General features: G+C 35.9%; 1 protein-coding gene across 3 annotated transcripts in view; it reads right to left on the bottom strand.

Moving 5' to 3' along the window:
• TBCK (TBC1 domain containing kinase) overlaps window positions 1-13544 on the bottom strand; it is a 162494-nt gene that overhangs the window by 81696 nt on the left and 67254 nt on the right. For all 3 annotated transcript variants that reach the window (XM_045589220.1, XM_045589218.1, XM_045589221.1), the window contains 5 exons: window positions 13271-13369; window positions 11316-11378; window positions 10716-10842; window positions 9470-9520; window positions 7900-7983 (listed from right to left, as the gene is read on the bottom strand). In XM_045589220.1, coding sequence (XP_045445176.1) covers window positions 7900-7983; window positions 9470-9520; window positions 10716-10842; window positions 11316-11378; window positions 13271-13369 — 424 coding nt within the window. The remainder of the gene's footprint in view (window positions 1-7899; window positions 7984-9469; window positions 9521-10715; window positions 10843-11315; window positions 11379-13270; window positions 13370-13544) is intronic.

Here is a 13544-nt window from a genome sequence, read left to right as displayed (position 1 = left end):
AGGCTTTATAACTTAGAATAATTTTAGTAATGTTAGGTAACAGAGGCCAAAACTCTGAGTTGTTAAATTAGTACATTAAATTTTAAAGTACTGTGTGTTGATATTTCATCAATTCGAAAGCAACATGCAGGGGAAAACTTGATAGTGCTTAGAATGATGAATATTAATTTAGGCTAGAAGTAACTAAATTTATTATCTTCTTAAAAATGTCTGCAGGTAAACAGTAAATAACACTATGGTTAACAACAACAATAGAAAACCCGGGATATCTTGAATAAATAAATTTTCTCTCATCAAAAGATGCAAAGCATTCTATGGTCCTATAAATATGCAAATTGTATATATTATATGAAAAACTTTAAATAAAATATTTAAAGTTGTTACTGAATACAGAAACTTTTGATTTCTGTAGAGATGCCTAAATAAATATGTAATTCTACAATCAGCCATTAATCAGTTTCATATGACATGCAAACTTTCCAAAAGTTGTGGAAGAAAAGGGTACATGTAATATTTATGTCAAACAAAGTCAATGCTACTTTAAAGTTTAAACCTTAAAACACCATAAAACAAAATGGTGGGGAAGGACAAAGAGGGAAACCAATAAAATGAGATTCAAATATTTCTAACCTCGAGCCTAAAATAGACACTTTGTAGGAAAATAAACCACTATTCTTCCATAAACTTTAGAAACCAATAATCAGTGTACGGTTTCAGCTCCTTCTTTTGCTCTCCATTGCTCTCTTTCCAACTCCATGTATCAGATTTGACTATTGGCTCATTTTCATGTTTTTATTGCAATGTTCTTACTTGTTCTTTTTATAAAGAATGTCCTTCTCCCTTTTCACCAAATTCCTACTCAAATTTCAAATTCATAAAACTTTCCAGTCTTTGGGACCAAAAAAAAAAAAAAAGGTAAAAAAAAACAAATAACATCTCCTCTTCCTCTGTTTTAATACAATAATATGTCAACTTATCTCATTACTTAAAATTAATTATTTTCACATTTATTTCCCATATTGTGCTATGAAATCTTTTGAGAAAGGATTAAATATTATTTATCTTAAGAACCTCAATTCCTTAAGCAGTGCCTGGCACAGAGTTAGTACAGGGCAATTATTTATTAAAAGATTAAAGTCACTGAAACTAGGAGAGGATCCAAGATGGCTGCTCGGGTAGACATCTAACCACAGCAGCACACAACAAATTCAATGGAATACAACTAAAATGTAGAGTGGACATCGCCCAGAGCTACAGGTAGTTGACTGACTGAAAATTCTACAGCAAGAAGGAAAGAGAAAACCAGAAGGAAAATCAGAGGAGCTGAAAAATAAAAGCCTAAGGTACAGAGACATGCTGCGCGCTCGCACGCACGCGTACGGAGAGGTCGCAGCCGGAGAGGAGGAGAGGGCTGGGTGCTGCCTGGTGTTCCCTAGCAGGAAGGAAATAAAACCCCCAGCCTGGGCTGAACCCCGGAACCGGCAGCGCTGAGCCCCAGATATGAGCCAGACCCTGGGGACCCAGGCTCCGGTGGGGGAGACAGGGCTGTGAGGCGGAATCTCAAGCGAGCAGCGAAAAGCAGGGCCCCCGGAGTCGCGTGCACACTGTGTGCAGAGGACTGAATGTTGACTCTGATGCTGGATTACCCTAGCGGGAAGAAACAAAGCCTCCGGCGGCGCTGAGCCTCAGTCCGGACTGCTCTGAACCCCAGTCCTGGACCAGACCCTGGGGACCCAGGCTCGGGCAGGGGGAGACGGGGCTGTGAGGCGGAATCCCAGGGGATCGGCGAAAAGCGGAGCCCCCAGAGTCGCACGCACTGCGCGCAGAGGACAGTCTGTTGACTCTGATCCTAGACTCCCCTAGCGGGAAGGAGAAAAAATAAAAAAGCTCCAGACTGGAGGAATGCGACAGGGAGCAGGAGCCCCTGCCGGACACAAGCCCGGGCCACTGGGCCCCCAGGCGGGGGGAGGGGGAGGGGGGGGCCGGGGGGTGTGCCCTTGAGCCTTCGACCTCTGAGCGCGGGCAACGGAGCCAAGGCCGGGGGCTGCTTCCTGGGCAGCGCCGACCCCGGCAACAGGCTGAAGCAGCGCAGGAGCCCGCGGAGAACAAAGGGGTGCCACAGGCCAACCTGCTGAGCTCCCAGGAGGAGGAGGAAGAAACCAAAGTTCTCAATGTGAAGAAATCAAGTGAGAGCAAAAGATAGTAAAATTACTTAAGAAAGAATACAAAGAAGATCATGAAAAATCAAAGACTAAGTCAGAACTCAACTCACCAGCCAACATTGCAACATAAATGCGTTTTTATTTTTTTATTTATTTATTTTTTAAATATATTTTATTGATATTTTACAGAGAGGAAGGGAGAGGGACAGAGAGCCGGAAACATCGATGAGAGAGAAATATCGACCAGCTGCCTCCTGCACAGCCCCCACCGGGGATGTGCCCGCAACGAAGGTACATAAGGTACATGCCCTTGACCGGAATCAAACCCGGGACCTTCCAGTCTGCAGGCCAACGCTCTATCCACTAAGCCAAACCGGTTCTGGCCATAAATGCGTTTAAAAAAAAAAAAAAAAAAAAAAAAAAGAAGGACAGAATGTTGGAACAGCAGCGGCCAGGCCTAGAGTGCCCAGGCACAAAGCAGTGGCAACCGGGCCCGGAGCAGCAACGGCCAGGCCCCAGAGCAGCAGCAGATAGAACCAGAGCAACAACAGCCAGCACTGGAGCAGCCAGACCTGGGGCAGTGGCAGCCAGGCCTGAGGCGGAGGCAGCCAAGCCCAGGGTGGCCAGTCCAGGAACACCCAGACCTGGAGTGGCCGGGCCCGGAGAAGCCGGGCCCAGAGCAGCTGGGTTGGGAGCAGCCAGGCCCAGAACAGCAGTAGCCAAGCCCGGAGCATCCATGCTGGGAGCGGACAGACTCGGAGCAGCCGGGCCCGGGGCAGCTGGGCCCAGAGCAGCCGGGTCTGGTGCGGCCAGGCCCGGAGCAGCGGCTGCCCCGGAGCAGCGGCTGCCAGGCTGGGAGCGGCCAGGCCCGGAACAGCTGGGTCTGGTGCGGCCAGGCCCGAAGCAGCAGCTGCCAGGCTGGGAGCAGCCGGGCCCGGAGCAGCCGGGCCCAGAGCAGCCGGGTCGGGTGCGGCCAGGCCCGTAGCAGCAGCGGCCAGGTCCAGAGCAACTAGGTCGGGAGCAGCGGTGACCAGACCTGGAGCAGCTGGTTGTGGAATGAACCAGAGCCACAGAGGCCAAGCCCGGAGCAACCAGGCCCGGAACAGCTCGCTCCTCGCCTGCCCCTGCCCCACAGCTGCCTCTCAGACATGGCTGGAAACTTTTGTGGGAACTTGAGGGTCTGCTGAATCAAACGATGAAGGCTTAGATCTGGATGTGTTGAGTTAGTATAGGACTGGGGTGTGGATCTGTGAGTGCCTTGGGTGGGGCCTGAATGAGGCTGGTTGACCTATTTGGAAATGTCTTTTGTGTGAAGTGTATCATTGGGCATGTGGAGGTATTATTGATATGAGAAAATGCTAAGTAACTGATTTACTATCTGAAAAGGGATTTACTATCGGGGAAAGGGAGGGAGGAAGAGACTGAACATAAACTGCACCTATGGATGAGGACAATGGGGGATGGGGAGGGGGCGGAGGGTGGGATGGGAACCTGGTGGAGGGGGGAAGAAATGAGGAACCTTTGTAACAATATGAACAATAAAGATTGATAAAAAAAAAAAAAAAAAGTAAGATGGGCAAAGGGAAGTATGAAATATGGACTATGCTTGACAAGTCTGTCCAGCTCTGGGGAGTAGGAAGAGGAAGCTTCATTAAGGATAACCCAGGAGATTTATTAAGGTGGAAGAGGAAGTATTTAACTCTGTGGGATCACTAATTTCTTTGGCATTCTGATGGAAAGGGGTGGATCTTGTTCCCCAGGGGAATAAACAAAATACAACAATTTTGGAAATTAAAAAAAAAATAATAATAAATAAATAAATAAAGTCACTGAAACTATGCTTTTTCTTATGTAATATTATATATATATCTGTATATATACACACACAGAGAGAGACAGAGTCAACATACAGAGTCAATATAAAAAACTGAACAAATGATTTAAAATACTATGTCTATTATTTTTTGGGAAAATATACATGCTAAATTTTTCATAATGTTAGAGAACATTTATTGTGGCTGTAAAAAGTTTCAAAATTAACTACCAATTCAAGATTTTAACACAAATTTATACAAATTATAACTGATAAAAGTATTAATACTTAATAATTATAAAGAGGTCTTTTATCATAATATTGAACTTTTAAAGTACATCACTGATTAATGAATCAAATTTAAAAAAGTTTTTTTTGGCCTTTCTGATCAGTCTCTCCAAATTCATATGGTGTACAATATGGTGTCTCTTGCATTTCATATATTAAATAAGATCTTGTACTAACAAAATCTGTAGTTAAAAAAGTGTGAAAACTTTTTTTGTGTTGAAAATTCATTATAATTAGATAATAAACACATTGATCTGCAATGTGAAACAATTACAGGAAAAATTAAACCTTTCAAAGGTAAATAATTTCTGTATTTTATTATTTATTTATTTTTTAAGATATTTTTTATTGATTTTAGAGAGGAAGGGAGAGCGAAGATAGAAACATCAGTGATAAGAAAGAATCATTAATAAGCTGCCTCCTGCACGCCTCCTACTGGGGATTGAGCCAGCAACAGGACATGTGTCCTTGACCAGAATCCAACTTGGGGCCCTTCAGTCTACAGGCCAACACTCTAGCCACTGAGCCAAACTGGCTAAGGCAATTTCTGTATTTTAAAATAGGTATCTATACAGAGCCAAAATAATAATTACTGTAATGGAAACTATTTCATATGACCCTTGAAAACTGGTCATCCAGATATTATCAGCCATCTAATAAATACTATAAATAATTCATTTTATTAGTTCTGTTTTAATTGGTTTTTGAAGGTTCTCCAAATGGCTACATCTCTCTTAAAGTATAGAAATCTAGCTAGACACTATGCTTTAATAGGGGCCTGACAAATTTGAAAAAAATATTATTTCCAGGCTTTTATATGAGAAAGTTCAGCTAATATTACAAGTTCACATTAACTTTAAAAATAACAGCATTCTATTGCTGACTTACATTTAACTGATGATTAAAGAATCACCTTTTTTGTTGCACAACTACTAATGTGATTACTTTTACCTTTAGTGCTTTCAGTTTGTCTTCAGTCACTATTTGACAAATTATTTACATTGTATATTGCCTCTGGTATCATCCAAGATGCTTTAAATCTACTCTTTTTTTTTTTCTACCAGCATAATATAATTTATTGCAAAATCTCTAATATTGTACAATAGCTACCCTCACATTTCACTCAAGAGTATTCTGGGATGGCAGAAGCAGGAGGTAGGGAATACAATAAAAGCGTATCATGTGAACACAGAGTGCTGCAGGGTAGACTTCATGCAATAGCCTACTGGTGTCCAATTATAACCAACTATGCTACCTTGGGCAGGAAGGAACTGAACGAGGCCATGAACCCTCAGTTCTCATTTGGCCAGTGCACCCCAGGTTTCTGGTGCTCCTTTGTGCTTCCTCACTCATAGTCTTATGGGGATTTGATAAGATCTCTAGCTGTCAGGCTTGTGGTGATACCAATTGATCATGAGGTCCCCAGTCTACAAGAGAAACCCTACAAGAACTTGGGCCTTCACTGAATCTTCTTTAGACAGGAATGGCTGGAATCTTTCAGAGTACATCGTCCATTGCAAAATAAATATCACTGATAAGCATAATAAGGCAAGTATGAATAAATGTGGAATGCATACCTATTAGTAAGATATAAGCCATGCTCTTAAAGTACATCACTTCATAAATTCTTAGAAGATAACACTGCATGACTCCTGAACTAACCTACAAGAAAAAAACAACTTCCTCCCCCCGAAATATACATTATCTTTAATTATAAAAAAAATCAAAGCAAAATCTTGTTGCTCTCTAGAAAATATCCTTAAATTAATCCCAACTTTATACAAGTCCACATTCTAGGAACATGCAGGGTATTAGGCATATCCATTTCAAAACATTTCTAAATACAAATATAAATCAATAGAATTTGCATTTCAAAATTAACAGAGAGACGCTGGGTCATTATACCAATTTCTAGTAACTAACTACATTGTAGATACAGAACACTGAACATGACTTGGTGTGCTTATAAACCCAAACAATATTTTATAAAAATTTAATTTATTGCCGAAACCGGTTTGGTTCAGGGGTAGAGCTCGGTCTGCGGACTGAAAGGTCCCAGGTTCGATTCCGGTCAAGGGCATGTACATTGGTTGTGAGCACATCCCCGGTAGGGGATGTGCAAGAGGCAGCTGGTCGATGTTTCTCTCTCATCGACCTTTCTAGTTCTCTCTCTCTCTCCCTTCCTCTCTGTAAGAAAAATCAATAAAATATAAAAATAAAAAAATGTTAAATTATTTTTCTCTATACTCAAGGTAAATGATGCTAGAAAATGTTTTTATGTGCTGCACTATTTATCCATATTCTTTTCTTCCTTCTATTTTTAGCCTCTTGATCTATTTAATTTACATTTCCATTTTTACTACCTTCCTAGTTATTTTCTCATTGTATTTATTTCTGATACTCTAACTTTATACTCATGCTAAATAAGTGAAAATATTTCTGAGATTCCACTTATTGAGAATGTTGAATTGCACACATAGCCTGTATTTGCTGCTTCATACATTCAAACTAAGTGAATTATATCAAACCATAATTATATAAATATAAATAAAACAAAGCAACAGTTTCAAATGTTGAAATATAGTTGAATTGATGACATACATTATAAATAAAAAGTTTAAATGACGGCAGTATCTGAAAAGTAGCATACAATTAGTAAATGGGAAAACTATGTGACCAGTTTTGTAGTCAGTCCCAAAGGAAATACAAAAGTATACGAAAATTTTCTGCCCTTAAAACATTTAGATTCTTATTTAAAGATAAGATTCTTATTTTGCTAATATTATTATCATGATAATAATATTAGCAAAATAATTTTAATAACAATAGCAGTAAAATAATAGTAACAATAGTAAAAACAAAATAAAAGTCATTAGTGTTATCGAAAGTTTCTATGTACCATGCATTGACATGTTTTATGTTTTACCTTTACAAGAACCTTTATTTTAGATATTAGGAAAATTATACATAGCAAACATACGTTATTTGTCCAAGATTACAAAATAATTAACCCAATTTACATCTGAAACAAAGTTGCCTGATTCAAAAGCGTTTATTATTAACTTTGGTTACATTGTACCAAAAAGGAGTTCAAAGAATTATATTAAAAGTTTGACTGTGGCTAGCGAGCATAGTCAAGTAAGAATGCACAGTGGGCTACGCTGTGACTTGAACTCTGAAGAAAGGTGTGTATTTTAAGAAAGTAGAAGACAGGAGAAGCATATTTTGGACCTGCGAGCATGGGGAATGAGATGAATGAGAAGTGTTTTTAATATTCTCTTTATTTACATAATTAAATACTGTTTTAACTTTTTACTAATTCATAATAAGCTTGGTCCATGGTGAAAATTTTTATGGGGAATTTTAATTGTAAGAGAGAGAAATAGCAAGACTTTTATTTTCTTTAACTAGCATGCCTAAATTTGAACTGAACTGAGATCAGATATTGAACAGTCATTGGGAAAAAACAACAACCCTAATTGAGCTTGGAATAAAGACTAAACTTAAGATCTCTTCACTGCTTTTAGTGGGCATTATCAACAAATTTTATTGTGTCAAAATCATACATTTAACAGAGTATTAGTTACAGGACATAGTATATTCCCTTAAAAAGAAGAAAAGACATTTAATGCTTACCTTGTATTACATGTGAGTTGTCTTTCAAGAAGAAGTTATACAGGTATTTGGGAATAAAAGCAGACATACACGCATATGCCAAGGCTAAGAAAGAATAAGGCAAATGCATACAACAAATTATTTAACTACTATTAAATAAGTTTATGCTAATAATTAATGGAAACACAAATTTAAAGGGGAAAAAAAAAAAAACATTTGCTCTTTAAAACAGAAAATAATTTGGACAACAAAAGATAACCACCTAGTAACTTTTCAATTTCAAACTACTATAGAAATTGTTATCCCACAATAATAAAAACCTTTATTATCAGAACATTACAAATTTTAAAAATATCTAATCATGGCCATTATTAATGAGCTATACAAATCCAAAGATCCTTATTTTTTGTTGACGCAAATAAAAAAAGCCTCAGAATTTGGATTTAGGAATCCTAGTCATAAATTATTTTTTCAAACACAGATTGCTTATTATTCTTAGAGCAATATGTGTAATAATGGCCTATGCCTAACTAAACATAACAAACTTGTAGTCTAGATAATGAGAAATGTCACAGAATAGTGCATTTTTAAACCAATTAAAATTACAAAATTTTAGTTCTCTTGGATTATGCTATTTCTACTTATTTCCAGTAACCTATGCAAAATTTGATATGAAATAGAATTTGAAAAAACAAAGATTTCGAGAATGAGGCTTCTAGAGGGTTACATAATATATGTGGTAAATACGTTCAATATGTGATATCATTACAGATTTGAGTCCATTAAGTATAACAAATATTTACTGAAAAATCTACTATAATAAAGGCATTATAACTGGGGAATAAAAAAACAGAAAAAAAAAATTCAATCATTAAACAAAGGTGCTGCTGCCCTGGTTGGGCAGCTCAGTTAGTTGCAGTGTCATCCCATATGCCAAGGTTGTGGGTTCCGTCCCCAGTCTGGGAACATACAGGAAGTAATCAGTAAATGCATAAATAAGTGGAACAAGAAATTGATGTCTGTCTGACCCTCTAAAATCAATCACTAATAATTTTTTTTTCAAAAGCTGCTAACCAAAAAAAAGGATTACTATAATAGTAGTAAGTAACTATAACACAAAACATACACAAATACTTTCCTGAAATACAAAGTGCTGGGTTTAAGAGGGAGAATGAGAAAAGTTTTCAGTAAGAAGGTAGTGGTTGAAATAATAGGCTTTGGAGATATAAGATTAATATGAATTCCTTTATAAACTGTTTAGGAAATATATATAGGCTAAACCTAATCTCTAAAGAAGTCAAAATTTTCTCTTATGTTTATAAAAATGGTTGCGAAAGTAGATTAATTTTTTAAGAATAATTAGTCAGAGTCTTTCTAAATCTCTAGTCACTGCCCGGTCACAACAGAAACTCTCCAATAATAAATTCTTCACATCCTCTAAAATTATACAACGGATTATCTCACAGATATTTATACTATCTCCTAGAAAGCAAACAAGATCCTTACAATAAAAAGAAAAACCTTTCATTGTTTGAAAAAAGTATTTTAGAATAATATGCACCACAATTATTTATTTGATAAATAAGCTTACCTTCATTATTGAAATTTAAATATAGGAATGGAGCACAAAGTGAGTCAAGACCTGATGGGGAGGGGTTGAAGAAAAGAATTCAAATAAACACAATTAAGTAGAACTGTAGATATATTCCTTATTCAGTTCTCTGCATTACCTCTTTATAGATTAAACATTATAAGTACTATTCATCAAGAAATATATTATCTATGGGTTACTGTGGGGAGTAACCGATAATGACTAGCACATAGTATGTGCCCAATAAAAATCAGATTTTATTATTATCAATATTATTATGAATTTAAGAAAGAAATATATTAATAGCAAAATATAAAGATGATAGAAGGCTTGGTAAATAGTCCCATTTCTGACCCTGTGTGTTCTTGGCAATGACTTAACATCTCCAGGCATATTTCCTCATCTTAGAGGAGATTTGTCTTATATGTTTCTCTGGTATCATGAAAAAAGACCCTTTAAAAATTGTGCAGTGAAATACAAATATGTGACATATTCCTTTTATTGATACTAATGCTGTTCATATACTGTCACACTGACAGACTATATAAATCTATCTATAATTGTTCAGAAGACACAGAACTCCTCTAAAATGGACAGAGCATAGAAAAATAATATCTTAATTTTAAGTTCGGCTAGAAATAGAGAATTTAAATGTTAAATAAAATAACAACACTGTCCATTACAATAAATTCAAATATAAGACTGGGTAAAACAGATTTCTCATGCATGAATTTATCAATGACCATAAAAAATAATGAGAATGGTAAGAATCAAGGATATTGAACATTAAAGATGTTTTTTTAAAGAGATAACAAAATAGTTTATTTGGTATCCTATTTCCTAATTTCCAATAAATAGGTTAAGCATAAATTGTAAGTGAATAAATGGTAAAATATCAACTAGCCCCAAACTATTCATGCTATAAAATTATTTATTTTCATATACACTGAGACAATGTATCCACAAAGATTACAATCACACAAAATATTCTTTCTACTTTCCTAATTAACATGATAGTAAACTGTCTCACTAAATATCAGGCCTTTAAATGATCTCTACTTGGCATTTAGGCAACGTTTTTTTAAAAAGTTCTCACATAAACCTTTCAATAAATGGATCATAGCTTTAGTATTGATTTTTCTCAAAGCCAAGGATGTTTTGATTATTTTAATTTTTAAAACTGTCAGTCATGCAATATGCTCCCTATACTTCAAAAAGAGTCTTAATAATTGGGGGAAAAAGTTACCTTGCCAATATACAAGATCAGGATGGGATACTACCCAGGCTTTTAACACACGCCTAAATTTTGCATGACCTTCTGGTGATGATAACAGTTCATCATACTGATGACAACGAGGAATATCCACTTCAATCTGTAAAATAGCAAAACAGTAAGATGAGACTGTGATTTCCAATAAACCCCAAGGTAAAGAAAATTTTTTTATTATAAATTTCATAATAGATCAATTGCATAATCCTGGTATCTAAAGTATTTGAATTTTATGTTAACACTCTGGAAACGATATAAAGGTTGTGCACTTAAGAAAAACAGACCATTTCTTTTGAAAAAGTACGTATCCAAAAAAATCTTCCTTTACAACCTTGTCTAAATAAAGGGTAAATTCTACAGATAAAAGAGTGCAATTACTAAGAAAAATCACTTGGCCTATAGTCCTTTTAGGGATAGTTCTAATTCTAACTTCTGATAGAAAAATTATGCTTACTCAAACAGCATATGAATATGATGGCTGCTGAGCATAATGAAAAGAAAATTCCCTCTTGCCTTTCTATAATTTAAAGATTTGGCAAAATTATCTTAGATTGTTTAAGAAAATCTAAATCATACTTGTCTATCTGTAGGAATTGGAGTATCTTTATCAATTGCATCATATTTGGCATGAATGGCCCCCTGAAAAAAATAAAAAGAGAATAATATTAATTTATCATATCCTCGATAAATTATTAATGTATATAAATATACTTTTTATAAACATCTATCTTTGAAAACCACCCAATTATAGATGGGAACATTAAAAACCAAAGTATACCTCTTGGAAAAATTCTTTACAGTTTTGGTAATCTGTGATGAAAATCTGGACAACTTGCCATTTTGTTCCAAAAGACAAAAGTGTTGGATGAGTCAAGTAGCAAATGAACACACTTAGTCACACACCCTAGCCTACACAGCACAATACAGCCTTGTTACTCTCTACTCATTGTTACTTCAAACATCCTCAATTTTGGGGGGGAAGGAAGCACAGGAGGCCATCCCACAAGAAATTTTCCTGTTAAAGTTGGTAATAAAAGCAAATAAAATGGACCTGTTGAAAGGAATGCTAGTTCAGCACAGGAAGCAGAAGTTTGAAATAAATTTAAGAGTAGAACATCACATAGGTATGGAATCACTAAGGGATTAAATGGATCATTTACACTTTTTAGTTATACTGGTATAGAAGAAATAACTGAATAAACCATTTCAAATTTAGTCATGTTCAATAGGACCAAAAATTGAACAATTTTTTAAACTTAGGTTTACTGTAATGGTGTAGAAAGAACCTCTAATTTGGGGTTCAAAAATTATGACATTACTTGCTGGTACATCAACTACTATGGTATGCCTATTTAATGACAGATGGATAACCTGACCTCAAAAGTCCTCTTGAACTTTACCATTATGTGGCTCTACAACTCTACCTATTAATGTATTATATGGAACAATAGGCATTCTTGTAAAGCAACCACTCAAACTCAAAGATGTTTGTAGAATCTCATGAAAAGAATTAGGAATAAATAAATAAAGTTCTTTTAACAGGGAGTTGAAAAGAATTAAAAATAGCTGAGGGAATTCAGGAAAAAATGCATGATTGGCTATTCATAAGACATTGATTGATAAGAGAATATCTGAAGGCAGGATGACAAAGAAATTGTCTGGAAAAAAACACACAACAACAACAACAAAAAATGGGGCGAGAATGTGACCCCTTATCATGACTGCTGTTACCAGAGTTCTCTGTTAGTACTGTAAGTCACTGTAATAGTTTTGTCACACTTCTCCTTTCCTCACTGCCAACAGATTAGGTTTTATACAAGACAAAGTAGTTTGTCTTGGCAACATAGTTCTTGTGGGATAGATGTGCCAAAAAAGTACTAAATTATGTTTAAAATACATATATTTTTATTAATTTCAGAGAGGAAGGGAGAGGGAGATAGAGATAGAAACATCAATGATGAGAGAGAATCATTGATTGGCTGCCTCTTGCACATCCCCTACTGGGGATCAAGCTTGCAACCTAAGCATTTACCTTTGACTGGAATCAAATCAGGGACCCTCCAGTCTGTAAGCTGACGCTCTATACACTGAGCCAAACCACCTATGGCTGTTAATGACTTTTTATAAGGTTCAAATTGATGGAGGATTTCTCCAAACTTAGAGCCATTTATAAATACGCAAGCCTATTCCTAAATAAACATACTTTATAGGCAGGATAATATGCTTATAACTGGTATATATAGTCTTAAAATAATCTGATTTAAAAATTAATAATCAAGATAATTTTTATGAGCTCCATTAAATGAAATATTAAATAATATAAATCTAACAAATCTTCAATTAAATGTTGCTAATCTATTCTTTTTCTTTAGTCCTTTCACTCAAAATTTCCAAATATTCTTAATGCTTATATTTTACTACATAACTTCCTAACTATTTGAAAAATATGTATTTGGAAAGTACTTTCCTACTTCTTCCTTCTTCCTTAGTACTATTATAGCCAACTTCTAACTTTCTCTTTTCTTTCTTACCTCAACTCCCAGAAGAGCAGCCCAGGTTAAACCTCTCATCAGTGGAGGAATGTCAACTCTTGCTTCTTTCCAGATTTGATTTTTTTTATATGGATAAGCCTACAGATGAAAGAAAGATATGAAAAATGTTTCAAATTATCAAATAGCATATTTTAGTCTAGAAAGTCCTGAATATAGGTCAGTGATAACGTTGAAAGAGATCTTAAATAAATTTCAAAGTATCTCTGTTGTTATTACTTTGGTATTATTAATACACTAAGTGGCCTGGTGTACA

This window comes from Pipistrellus kuhlii, unplaced genomic scaffold (genome assembly GCF_014108245.1).
Source record: "Pipistrellus kuhlii isolate mPipKuh1 unplaced genomic scaffold, mPipKuh1.p scaffold_m20_p_1, whole genome shotgun sequence".
NCBI lineage: Eukaryota > Metazoa > Chordata > Mammalia > Chiroptera > Vespertilionidae > Pipistrellus > Pipistrellus kuhlii.
The sequence above is the reverse complement of the archived record's forward strand: the minus strand, read 5'-3'. Positions and strand labels throughout refer to the sequence as shown.